Source organism: Lampetra fluviatilis, chromosome 68, assembly GCF_964198595.1.
Source record: "Lampetra fluviatilis chromosome 68, kcLamFluv1.1, whole genome shotgun sequence".
NCBI lineage: Eukaryota > Metazoa > Chordata > Hyperoartia > Petromyzontiformes > Petromyzontidae > Lampetra > Lampetra fluviatilis.
Genome location: NC_136342.1, coordinates 1,816,932 through 1,829,802, shown reverse-complemented (window position 1 = coordinate 1,829,802; position 12,871 = coordinate 1,816,932). Strand labels below are relative to the sequence as shown.

Sequence of the window (12,871 nt, the reverse complement as noted above, 5' to 3'; positions counted from 1 at the left end):
CAGTGACACACACACACAGTGACACACACACAGTGACACACAGTGACACACACACAGTGACACACACACACAGTGACACACACACAGTGACACACACACACACCTAGCCCCCCCCCCTCTAGCCCCCACCTCCTCCCCCCACCCGTCTCTAACCCCCCCCGCCCCCTCTATCCCCCCCCTCTAGCCCCCCCCCTCTATCCCCCCCTCTAGCCCCCCCCCTCTATCCCCCCCTCTAGCCCCCCCCCCTCTATCCCCCCTCTAGCCCCCCCCCCTCTAGCCCCCACCTCCTCCCCCCCACCCGTCTCTAACCCCCCCCGCCCCCTCTATCCCCCCCCTCTAGCCCCCCCCCCTCTATCCCCCCCTCTAGCCCCCCCCCTCTATCCCCCCCTCTAGCCCCCCCCTCTAGCCCCCCCTGTAGCCCCCCCCCCTCTAGCCCCCCCCCCTCTATCCCCCCCTCTAGCCCCCCCCTCTATCCCCCCCTCTAGCCCCCCCCCTCTAGCCCCCCCTGTAGCCCCCCCCCTCTAGCCCCCCCCCTCTATCCCCCCCTCTAGCCCCCCCCCTCTATCCCCCCCCTCTAGCTCCCCCCCCTCTAGCCCCCCCCCCCTCTATCCCCCCCTGTAGCCCCTCCCCTCTATCCCCCCCCTCTAGCCCCCCCCCTGTAGCCCCCCCCCTGTAGCCCCCCCCCCTCTATCCCCCCCCTCTAGCTCCCCCCCCTCTAGCCCCCCCCCCTCTATCCCCCCCTCTAGCCCCCCCCCTCTATCCCCCCCTCTAGCCCCCCCTCTAGCCCCCCCCTCTAGCCCCCCCCCTCTATCCCCCCCCTCTAGCCCCCCCCCTCTATCCCCCCCCTCTAGCTCCCCCCCCTGTAGCCCCCCCCTCTATCCCCCCCTCTAGCCCCCCCCCTCTATCCCCCCCCTCTAGCTCCCCCCCCTGTAGCCCCCCCCCTCTATCCCCCCCCTCTAGCCCCCCCCCTCTATCCCCCCCCTCTAGCTCCCCCCCCTGTAGCCCCCCCCCTCTATCCCCCCCTCTAGCCCCCCCCCTGTAGCCCCCCCCCTGTAGCCCCCCCCCTGTAGCCCCCCCCCTCTATCCCCCCCCTCTAGCTCCCCCCCCTCTAGCCCCCCCCCCTCTATCCCCCCCTCTAGCCCCCCCTCTAGCCCCCCCCCTCTAGCCCCCCCCCTCTATCCCCCCCTCTAGCCCCCCCCTCTAGCCCCCCCCCTCTATCCCCCCCTCTAGCCCCCCCCTGTAGCCCCCCCCCTGTAGCCCCCCCCCTCTATCCCCCCCTCTAGCCCCCCCCCCTCTATCCCCCCCTCTAGCCCCCCCCCTGTAGCCCCCCCCCTGTAGCCCCCCCCTCTATCCCCCCCTCTAGCCCCCCCCTCTAGCCCCCCCCCTCTATCCCCCCCTCTAGCCCCCCCCCTCTATCCCCCCCTCTAGCCCCCCCCTGTAGCCCCCCCCCTGTAGCCCCCCCCTCTATCCCCCCCTCTAGCCCCCCCCCTCTATCCCCCCCTCTAGCCCCCCCCCTGTAGCCCCCCCCCTGTAGCCCCCCCCTCTATCCCCCCCTCTAGCCCCCCCCTCTATCCCCCCCTCTAGCCCCCCCCTCTAGCCCCCCCCCTCTATCCCCCCCTCTAGCCCCCCCCCTCTATCCCCCCCTCTAGCCCCCCCCTGTAGCCCCCCCCCTGTAGCCCCCCCCTCTATCCCCCCCTCTAGCCCCCCCCCTCTATCCCCCCCTCTAGCCCCCCCCCTGTAGCCCCCCCCCTGTAGCCCCCCCCTCTATCCCCCCCTCTAGCCCCCCCCTCTAGCCCCCCCCCTCTATCCCCCCCTCTAGCCCCCCCCCTCTATCCCCCCCTCTAGCCCCCCCCCTGTAGCCCCCCCCCTGTAGCCCCCCCCTCTAGCCCCCCCCTCTATCCCCCCCTCTAGCCCCCCCCTCTAGCCCCCCCCTCTAGCCCCCCCCTCTAGCCCCCCCCCCCTCTATCCCCCCCCTCTAGCCCCCCCCCCTCTATCCCCCCCTGTAGCCCCTCCCTCTAGCCCCCCCCCTGTAGCCCCCCCTCTAGCCCCCCCCCTGTAGCCCCCCCTCTAGCCCCCCCCTCTAGCCCCCCCCCCTCTATCCCCCCCTCTAGCCCCCCCCTCTATCCCCCCCTCTAGCCCCCCCCTCTAGCCCCCCCCTCTATCCCCCCCTCTAGCCCCCCCCCTCTATCCCCCCCTCTAGCCCCCCCCCCCTCTATCCCCCCCTCTAGCCCCCCCCCTGTAGCCCCCCCCCTGTAGCCCCCCCCTCTATCCCTGGCCCCCACCTTCCCGAGGGGGTTGTTGGGCGTGTTGAGGATGAGGGCCTTGGTCCTGGAGTTGAACTTTGACCCCAACTCGTGGGGGTCCAGGCACCAATCAGCACTCGACGTCGCCTGCCCACCCTGGTGGCACAGACACACACACAGACACACACAGATAGACACACACACACACACGCAGATAGACACACACACACACACAGACACAGATAGACACAGACACACACACAGATAGACACACAGACAGATAGATAGACACACACACACAGATAGACACACACACACAGACACAGATAGACACAGACAACAACCGCCATTCGCCACTAAGTGGCGGTGACGTCACCACGACGCTTGTGCCAGGCCATGTGCACCTTGAGGCCACGTGAAGTGTCGAACGCCCGCTGGCAGGAGGTCACGGGGCAGACCCAGGTGCCACGGGTCGACTGACCGAGATGACCGAGATGACTGGCTGATGCACCACCTGTGCCCCCTACTGTACCAACTTGCTGTGCTTTAGCCACCCGTCGCTCCGCTCGTTGTTGTGAGCGTCGCTCCTCCGCCCTCCGTTGTTGTTGGAGGGCGACTGCCTCCAACTGCCCAGTAGCGTCCTTCACGAGCCTCCTCCACAGAGGCCGATCTTGACACCGCTGGTACCAGTCATCGGCAAGTCCACTCAGCTCCACGTCCTCCTGTACCACATCACTCCATCTCTTCTCTAGCCCGTGCCGCGCCCGTTTAGCCCCCTCGATCCGGCCGAACAAAAGCTGTTTAGGCATGCGGTGGCTGGGCATGCGGGCTACATGACCCAGCCAACGCAGCCTTGCCTGCCGGAGGAGCTCACTGATGGGACTTTGCCCAGATCTTTCAAGGACTTGTGAGCTCCTCACACAATCCAGCCTGGTTAAACCCAGGATGGATCGTAGGCAGGCCAGCCTAAATGTTTCCAACCGGCGAAGATGCTCCACTAGGGGGGTCCACGTTTCGCAAGCGTAGAGAAGGGAGGGAATGACCGTGGCCGAGAAGACCTGAAGCTTCGTGCGGAGCGACAGACCAGGTAGCTTCCACACAGCGTTACGCAACCGATGAAAAGATATTGCCGCTCGACTGATTCGGAGTGAGACCTCTGCTGATAAACTGGAGCCGGTCATAAGCACACTGCCCAGGTATGGGAAACTCTCCACTCTCTCCACAACTGCCCCATCACCAATTGGGAGTTGTGGGGGTGGAGTGTCCGATGGTACAAAATACCCAGGCAGGTGCTTAGTTTTGGTGGGGCTGATGGTAAGGCCCCACCTCTTAGTGGCACGCTCCAGTCTCAGCAGCAGCGTCTCCAACTCCTCTTCTGAATGAGCAGCTATTACCAAATCATCGGCATACATAACGTGGTTGACCAATAGGGAGCCATCCCTTGATCGCACCCGGGCGTCGATCAGCCTCCCATTATATCTGTACCAAATGGAAATTCCCCCGGTACAGCTATTGAAGGCTTCACGAACTACGCAGTCGAAATAGATGTTAAATAATGTGGGAGCCAGAGGACATCCCTGTCGCACCCCAAGGTGTACAGGGAAAGGCTCCGACTCCCGGCCACGTAGTTTTACCCGGGCCCGCTCACCATCATGAAGGTCCTTAATGATCGTGAGCAGAGGGTCAGGGACTCCGAAAGCACGAAGAACAACCCAGAGCCCAGTCCTACTGATGGTATCATAGGCCTTGACCAGGTCAATAAAGCAGAGATGTAGGTCTTTTTGGAATTCCCTACACCTCTGCTGTAGCAGACGGACAGAAAATATGGCATCTGTGCAGGACCGCCCTTTCCTGAAACCACATTGGGGCTCCGCAAGCCTCTCCTCAGCATGCCTAGCAAGGCGATGTTGAATAATCCTTGCCAGGACCTTACCCGGCACACTGAGGAGTGAGATGCCCCTGTAGTTGTTACAGTCGGTACGGTCCCCCTTCTTAAAGAGGGGGACCACCAGGGCATCCTTCCAGTCCTGCGGAACCCGTCCAGTGGTCCAGACTGTTGTTATGATGTCATATAGGGCAGTCTGTGCACAAACGCCACCCTCCCTCAGCATTTCGCCTGGGAGATCATCTCTGCCCGGTGCCTTCCCTGGTCTCAGACTCCGGATCGCCCTCAGTACTTCCTCAACAGCCGGTACCTCAGCCAGCCACTCACAGGGGGTGACCTCTTCCAATATTTGAGGCACCGCAGCCTCAGCAGGGTTATCCCCACTTTGTGCCATGATGTTTTCCTGGCTGAGAGATTTTCCCTCCCCCAGGACCTCACAGAAATGCTCAGCAAATCTGCAAACCTGTTCCTGGGGGTCGGAGATTGGATCACCGTTTTTTCCTCTAATGATGGTAATAGGTGTGGCGCTGCAGGTTACTTTTTTGATGGAGTTAAATAGTGATTTGTGATCGCGGGCCACTGAGGCAGACTCCATCTCCTCAGCAACCCGCGACCACCACCCATCCTTACAGCGCCTCACGGCTCTCCGAACCTCCGAGCGAAGACTGCGGTAAACCTCCTCATTCTCTGACGTGGGATGCTGTAGGCGATGAGAGTGGGCCTGTCGCTTTTTCTCAATTAACCTGAACACCTCCTCCGTCAGCCAGGGTTCCCGGGGAGGTCTGGACCGCGTACCCAAAGCAGCCATTGCAGCTGCATGAGTCACAGTCTTAAACCTCGCCCATTTACCCTCGACATCAGGTGGAGTGGGGGACGATGCCAACCCCAGCTGCAAGCGATGATGAAATTCTCGCTTGCAACTTTCATCAGCTAACTTAGACCAGGCCACTTTTGGTTGGAATGGGATCCTGGGTGTACACCCACCACCGGAGTGGAAGAATGGCAGGCGCATCTTACAGATGACTAGTCGATGGTCAGAGGGCAGATCAGCTCCACGGTAGGTCCTGGTGTCAAGGACATGGGCTCGCATCCGCTGGTCCGTCACTACGTAGTCCAGCAGATGTTCTTGCTTGGACCCGGCATGCATCCATGATGTTGTGTGGATGCGCCGATGCCGGAAGAGCGTGTTGGTAATTACAAGCCCATGGGCTGCACAAAAATCTAGCAGCCTCCTACCGTTATTATTGAGCTGATCTGGCCCATGCCTTCCAATCACTCCAGACCAGGTGCCAGTATCATGACCAACTCGGGCATTGAAGTCACCCAACAAGATGACTCTGTCCCGAGTGGCCACTTTAGCCAGCACCTGTGACAGGAGGTCATAGAAAGCGTCCGACTCATCGGCTTTGCCTGCATCCCTCCACAGATGTTCGTCTTCGGTGGGGGCATAAGTAACCACGACCACCACTCCTCGCCTCTGGTTGATGGGAAGGCGAGCCCAAAGTATCCTGGGGCTTACAGCTTCCCACACCTCACCGCCACGCTCCCACGCCCCCTTCATTCTTTTGTTCAGAAGAAGAGCCACTCCCTGTTGTTTGGCAGTCTCCTGCCCCGAGTAGAGGACTGTCCACCCCTCATGGTGGCAGGAGCCAGAACCGGTCCACCGGACCTCCTGAATGCCACAGAGATCCAGGCGGTACCGGTCCAGCTCCCGACAGAGGAGTGGCAGCCTCTCCTCCGCAGTGAGCGTTCGAACATTCCACGTGGCCATCCGCAATGGTTTTTCGTTGTTTCTGGAGGAGCCCCGAGGGTTAAAATTCAATCTCCTGGCTCCGCCAAATGGGGTTTGGCCAGGAGACGTCATAAAAGCCTGACCCCCCGGGGCCTCCGGCACAAGCTTATTAATTACAGGTTTATGTTTACTTCGTAGTTTAGTGGTGGTTAATTGAAGGTGGAGGGGTTACCAGCCCCTCGCACCCGTCCAGAGCCCCCGTTTAGCCACTGTGGTGGTCACAGACGCCATGAGGGGAGAGGCCAATGGGCATTGGCCCTCCCCCCACAGCACTGCCCACGACAATGTTGCCCGTCCGGCACCGCGAGGAGGTAGGAGGTTGTTTTGCCGCACAGACACACACACACACACAGACACACACACACACAGACACACACACAGATAGACACACAGATAGACACACACAGAGATAGATAGATAGATAGACACACACACAGATAGACACACACACACAGATAGACACACACACACAGATAGACACACACACACACAGACACAGATAGACACACACACACACAGACACAGATAGACACACACACAGACAGACGGAAACGACACAGGGACAGATGAGACACGGGTAAACGAGACACGGAAAGACGCAGATAGGATTGTGCAAATGGAGACGCGGGGACAGAGACAATCCTCTAGCACATCAGCTCCATCTCTTCTCTAGCCGTGTCACCCACCCACCCACTCAGCCACCCACTCAGCCACCCACTCAGCCACCCACTCAGCCACCCACTCAGCCACCCACCCACCCTCTCACCCACTCACCCACCCACCCACTCACCAACCCACCCACTCACCAACCCACCCACTCACCAACCCACTCACCCACAACACCCACCCAACCACTCACCCACCCACCCACTCACTCACTCACTCACTCACCCACCCACTCACCAACCCACCCACTCACCCACCCACCCACTCACCCACCCACCCACTCACTCACTCACCAACCCTCTCACCCACCCACCCACCCAACCACTCACCCACCCACCCACCCACTCACCCACTCACCAACCCACTCACCCACAACACCCACCCACAACACCCACCCACTCACCCACCCACCCACCCTCTCACCCACTCACCAACCCACCCACTCACCAACCCACCCACTCACCAACCCACCCACTCACCAACCCACCCACTCACCCACCCACCCACTCACCCACCCACTCACCCACCCACCCACCCTCTCACCCACTCACCAACCCACCCACTCACCAACCCACCCACTCACCAACCCACCCACTCACCAACCCACCCACTCACCAACCCACCCACTCACCCACCCACCCACTCACCCACCCACCCACTCACCAACCCACCCACTCACTCACCAACCCACTCACCCACAACACCCACCCACAACACCCACTCACCCACCCACCCACTCACCAACCCACTCACCCACAACACCCACCCACAACACCCACCCAACCACTCACCCACCCACCCACTCACTCACTCACTCACCCACCCACTCACCAACCCTCTCACCCACCCACCCACCCACTCACCAACACACCCACCCACCCACCAACCCACCAACTCACTCACTCACCCACCAACCCACCCACCCACTCACCCACCCACCCACCAACTCACCCACCAACCCACCCACCAACTCACCCACTCACCCACCAACTCACTCACTCACCCACCCACCCACCCACCAACTCACTCACTCACCAACCCACCCACCAACTCACTCACTCACCCATCAACCCACCAACTCACTCACTCACCCACCGACTCACCCACTCACCGACTCACCCACCCACCAACCCACCAACTGTGGGCGATGCTCGCGCCAGGCTAGGTGCACGCTGTGTCTCTCTCTCTGTGCCAGGCTAGGTGCACGCTGTGTCTCTCTCTCTGTGCCAGGCTAGGTGCACGCTGTCTCTCTCTCTCTGTGCCAGTCTAGGTGCACGCTGTGTGTGTCTCTCTTTCTCTCTGTGCCAGGCTAGGTGCACGCTGTCTCTCTCTCTCTGTGCCAGGCTAGGTGCATGCTGTGTCTCTCTCTCTCTGTGCCAGGCTAGGTGCACGCTGTGTCTCTCTCTCTCTCTGTGCCAGGCTAGGTGCACGCTGTGTCTCTCTCTCTCTCTGTGCCAGGCTAGGTGCACGCTGTGTCTCTCTCTCTCTCTGTGCCAGGCTAGGTGCACGCGCTCACCGGCCGGAGGGCGACGAACACGGGGGTGCCCCCAGCCATGCGGACCATGGGCTCGTAGCAGTCGAAGAACGGCTCAATGATGATCACCTGGGCGGGGCACACCCAGCACTCACCGCACCGCACCGCACACACCACACACACACCGCACACACCGCACCGCACACACCACACACACACACCACACACCACACACACCGCACACACCGCACCGCACACACCACACACACACACCACACACCACACACACCACACACACCACACACACCACACACACCACACACCACACACACACACCACACACACCACACACACACACACACACACACACACCACACACACACCACACGCACCACACACACCACACACCACACACACCACACACCACACACACACACACACACACACCACACACACACACCACACACACACCACACACACACCACACACACACACCACACACACACCACACACACACACCACACACACACACACACCACACACACACACACACACACACCACACACACCACACACCACACACACCGCACCACACACACCACACACACACACCACACACACACACCGCACCACACACACCACACACACACTACACACACACCACACACACCACACACACACCACACACACCACACACTACACACACACACCACACACACCACACACACCACACACACACCACACACACCACACACACACCACACACACACACCACACACACCACGCACACCACACACACACACACACCACACACACACCACACACACACCCCACACTACACACACACACCACACACACACACTACACACACACCAGGGAGGCTCGGGGTGGGGGGGGGGGTCAGGGAGGGTCGGGGTGGGGGGGGGGTTAGGGAGGGTCGGGGGGGTTCGTGGGGGGGTCAGGGGGGGGGGTCAAGGGAGGGGTCAGGGGGGGTCAGGGTTGGTGGGGGTGGGGGGGGGGTGTGTGTCGTGGCCCCCACCTCGTCGCCCTGCTGCACCAGGGCCTGCACGCAGCAGAAGAGCGCCCCGTAGCCGCCCACGGAGACCAGCAGGTTCAACTCGGGGTCCAGCGTGCGGCCATGGAGACCAGAATAGAGTGTGCAGAGGGCTCGCACCAGGGCCGGGTGACCCTGGGTAGAGATACATAGAGATACACAGAGATACATAGAGATACATAGAGATACATAGAGATACATAGAGATACACAGAGATACATAGAGATACATAGAGATACATAGAGATACATAGAGAGAGAGAGATACAGAATAGAGAGTGAGGGAATGAGGGAATGAGTGAGTGAGCGAGTGAGCGAGTGACTGAGCGAGTGAGCGGGTGAGCGAGTGACTGAGCGAGTGAGCGAGTGAGCGAGTGACTGAGTGAGTGAGCGAGTGATCGAGTGAGTGAGTGAGCGGGTGAGTGAACGAGCGGGTGAGCGAGTGAGTGAGTGAGTGACTGAGTGAGTGAGCGAGTGAGCGAGTGACTGAGTGAGCGAGTGAGTGAGTGAGCGGGTGAGTGAACGAGCGGGTGAGCGAGTGAGTGAATGAGTGTGTGAGTGTGTACGCACAAAGCTGCGTGTGTACTGCTGCATGAGCGAGTGAGTGAGTGAGCGAGTGACTGAGCGAGCGAGCGAGTGTGTGAGTGAGTGTGTACTGCATGAGTGAGTGAGTGTGTACTGCTGCATGAGTGAGTGAGTGTGTACTGCTGCATGAGTGAGTGAGTGTGTACTGCTGCATGAGTGAGTGTGTGTGTACTGCTGCATGAGTGAGTGAGTGTGTACTGCTGCATGAGTGAGTGAGTGTGTACTGCTGCATGAGTGAGTGCGTGTGTACTGCTGCATGAGTGAGTGAGTGTGTACTGCTGCATGAGTGAGTGAGTGTGTACTGCTGCATGAGCGAGTGAGTGTGTACTGCTGCATGAGTGAGTGCGTGTGTACTGCTGCGTGAGTGAGTGAGTGAGTGTGTACTGCTGCATGAGTGAGTGAGTGTGTACTGCTGCATGAGTGAGTGAGTGTGTACTGCTGCATGAGTGAGTGCGTGTGTACTGCTGCATGAGTGAGTGAGTGTGTACTGCTGCATGAGTGAGTGAGTGTGTACTGCTGCATGAGTGAGTGAGTGTGTACTGCTGCATGAGTGAGTGAGTGTGTACTGCTGCATGAGTGAGTGAGTGTGTACTGCTGCATGAGTGAGTGCGTGTGTACTGCTGCATGAGTGAGTGAGTGTGTACTGCTGCATGAGTGAGTGAGTGTGTACTGCTGCATGAGTGAGTGTGTACTGCTGCATGAGTGAGTGAGTGTGTACTGCTGCATGAGTGAGTGAGTGTGTACTGCTGCATGAGCGAGTGAGTGAGTGTGTACTGCTGCATGAGTGAGTGAGTGTGTACTGCTGCATGAGCGAGTGAGTGAGTGTGTACTGCTGCATGAGTGAGTGAGTGTGTACTGCTGCATGAGTGAGTGAGTGTGTACTGCTGCATGAGTGAGTGCGTGTGTACTGCTGCATGAGTGAGTGAGTGTGTACTGCTGCATGAGTGAGTGAGTGTGTACTGCTGCATGAGTGAGTGTGTACTGCTGCATGAGCGAGTGAGTGTGTACTGCTGCATGAGCGAGTGAGTGAGTGTGTACTGCTGCATGAGTGAGTGAGTGTGTACTGCTGCATGAGCGAGTGAGTGAGTGTGTACTGCTGCATGAGTGAGTGAGTGTGTACTGCTGCATGAGTGAGTGCGTGTGTACTGCTGCATGAGTGAGTGTGTGTGTACTGCTGCTGCGTGAGTGAGTGTGTACTGCTGCATGAGTGAGTGAGTGTGTACTGCTGCATGAGTGAGTGAGTGTGTACTGCTGCATGAGTGAGTGAGTGTGTACTGCTGCATGAGTGAGTGAGTGTGTACTGCTGCATGAGTGAGTGAGTGAGTGTGTACTGCTGCATGAGTGAGTGCGTGTGTACTGCTGCATGAGTGAGTGTGTGTGTACTGCTGCTGCGTGAGTGAGTGTGTACTGCTGCATGAGTGAGTGAGTGAGTGTGTACTGCTGCATGAGTGAGTGCGTGTGTACTGCTGCATGAGTGAGTGTGTGTGTACTGCTGCTGCGTGAGTGAGTGTGTACTGCTGCATGAGTGAGTGAGTGTGTACTGCTGCATGAGTGAGTGAGTGTGTACTGCTGCATGAGTGAGTGAGTGTGTACTGCTGCATGAGCGAGTGAGTGAGTGTGTACTGCTGCATGAGTGAGTGAGTGAGTGTGTACTGCTGCATGAGCGAGTGAGTGAGTGTGTACTGCTGCATGAGCGAGTGAGTGAGTGTGTACTGCTGCATGAGTGAGTGAGTGTGTACTGCTGCATGAGTGAGTGAGTGTGTACTGCTGCATGAGTGAGTGAGTGTGTACTGCTGCATGAGTGAGTGAGTGTGTACTGCTGCATGAGTGAGTGAGTGTGTACTGCTGCATGAGCGAGTGAGTGAGTGAGCGAGTGACTGAGCGAGCGAGTGAGTGTGTGAGTGAGTGTGTACTGCTGCATGAGTGAGTGAGTGAGTACTGCTGCATGAGCGAGTGAGTGAGTGTGTACTGCTGCATGAGTGAGTGAGTGTGTACTGCTGCATGAGTGAGTGAGTGAGTGTGTACTGCTGCATGAGCGAGTGAGTGTGTACTGCTGCATGAGTGAGTGAGTGAGTGTGTACTGCTGCGTGAGTGAGTGAGTGTGTACTGCTGCATGAGTGAGTGAGTGTGTACTGCTGCATGAGTGAGTGAGTGAGTGTGTACTGCTGCGTGAGTGAGTGAGTGTGTACTGCTGCATGAGTGAGTGAGTGAGTGTGTACTGCTGCATGAGTGAGTGAGTGAGTGTGTACTGCTGCATGAGTGAGTGAGTGAGTGTGTACTGCTGCATGAGTGAGTGAGTGTGTACTGCTGCATGAGTGAGTGAGTGTGTACTGCTGCATGAGTGAGTGAGTGTGTACTGCTGCATGAGTGAGTGAGTGTGTACTGCTGCATGAGTGAGTGCGTGTGTACTGCTGCATGAGTGAGTGAGTGAGTGTGTACTGCTGCATGAGTGAGTGAGTGTGTACTGCTGCATGAGTGAGTGAGTGTGTACTGCTGCATGAGTGAGTGAGTGTGTACTGCTGCATGAGTGAGTGAGTGTGTACTGCTGCATGAGTGAGTGCGTGTGTACTGCTGCATGAGTGAGTGAGTGAGTGTGTACTGCTGCATGAGTGAGTGAGTGTGTACTGCTGCATGAGTGAGTGAGTGTGTACTGCTGCATGAGTGAGTGAGTGAGTGTGTACTGCTGCATGAGTGAGTGAGTGTGTACTGCTGCATGAGTGAGTGAGTGTGTACTGCATGAGTGAGTGAGTGTGTACTGCTGCATGAGTGAGTGAGTGTGTACTGCTGCATGAGTGAGTGAGTGTGTACTGCTGCATGAGCGAGTGAGTGAGTGTGTACTGCTGCATGAGTGAGTGAGTGTGTACTGCTGCATGAGCGAGTGAGTGAGTGTGTACTGCTGCATGAGCGAGTGAGTGAGTGTGTACTGCTGCATGAGCGAGTGCGTGTGTACGCACGAAGCTGCGTGTGTACTGCTGCATGAGCGAGTGAGTGAGTGTGTACTGCTGCATGAGTGCGTGTGTACGCACGAAGCTGCGTGTGTACTGCTGCATGAGCGGCTCGTGGCTGAGTGCGCACGCCGCCAGGGCCCGCGTCACCGACTCTGGCGCGGCAAAGTCGGGGAAGCCCTGACCCAGGTTCACCGACGGGTAGTCCCTCGCCAGCTTCACAAACTCC

General features: G+C 59.0%; 1 protein-coding gene across 1 annotated transcript in view; it reads right to left on the bottom strand.

The window, feature by feature from the left end:
* Positions 1 to 12,871, bottom strand: part of LOC144952526 (kynurenine--oxoglutarate transaminase 1-like) — a 22,120-nt gene that overhangs the window by 5,371 nt on the left and 3,878 nt on the right. The window contains exons 3-6 of the mRNA XM_078882974.1: positions 12,724 to 12,871; positions 9,099 to 9,248; positions 8,103 to 8,189; positions 2,258 to 2,399 (exon numbers count right to left, since the gene is read on the bottom strand). The exon at positions 12,724 to 12,871 is cut by the window's right edge and continues 3 nt beyond it. Coding sequence (XP_078739100.1) covers positions 2,258 to 2,399; positions 8,103 to 8,189; positions 9,099 to 9,248; positions 12,724 to 12,871 — 527 coding nt within the window. The remainder of the gene's footprint in view (positions 1 to 2,257; positions 2,400 to 8,102; positions 8,190 to 9,098; positions 9,249 to 12,723) is intronic.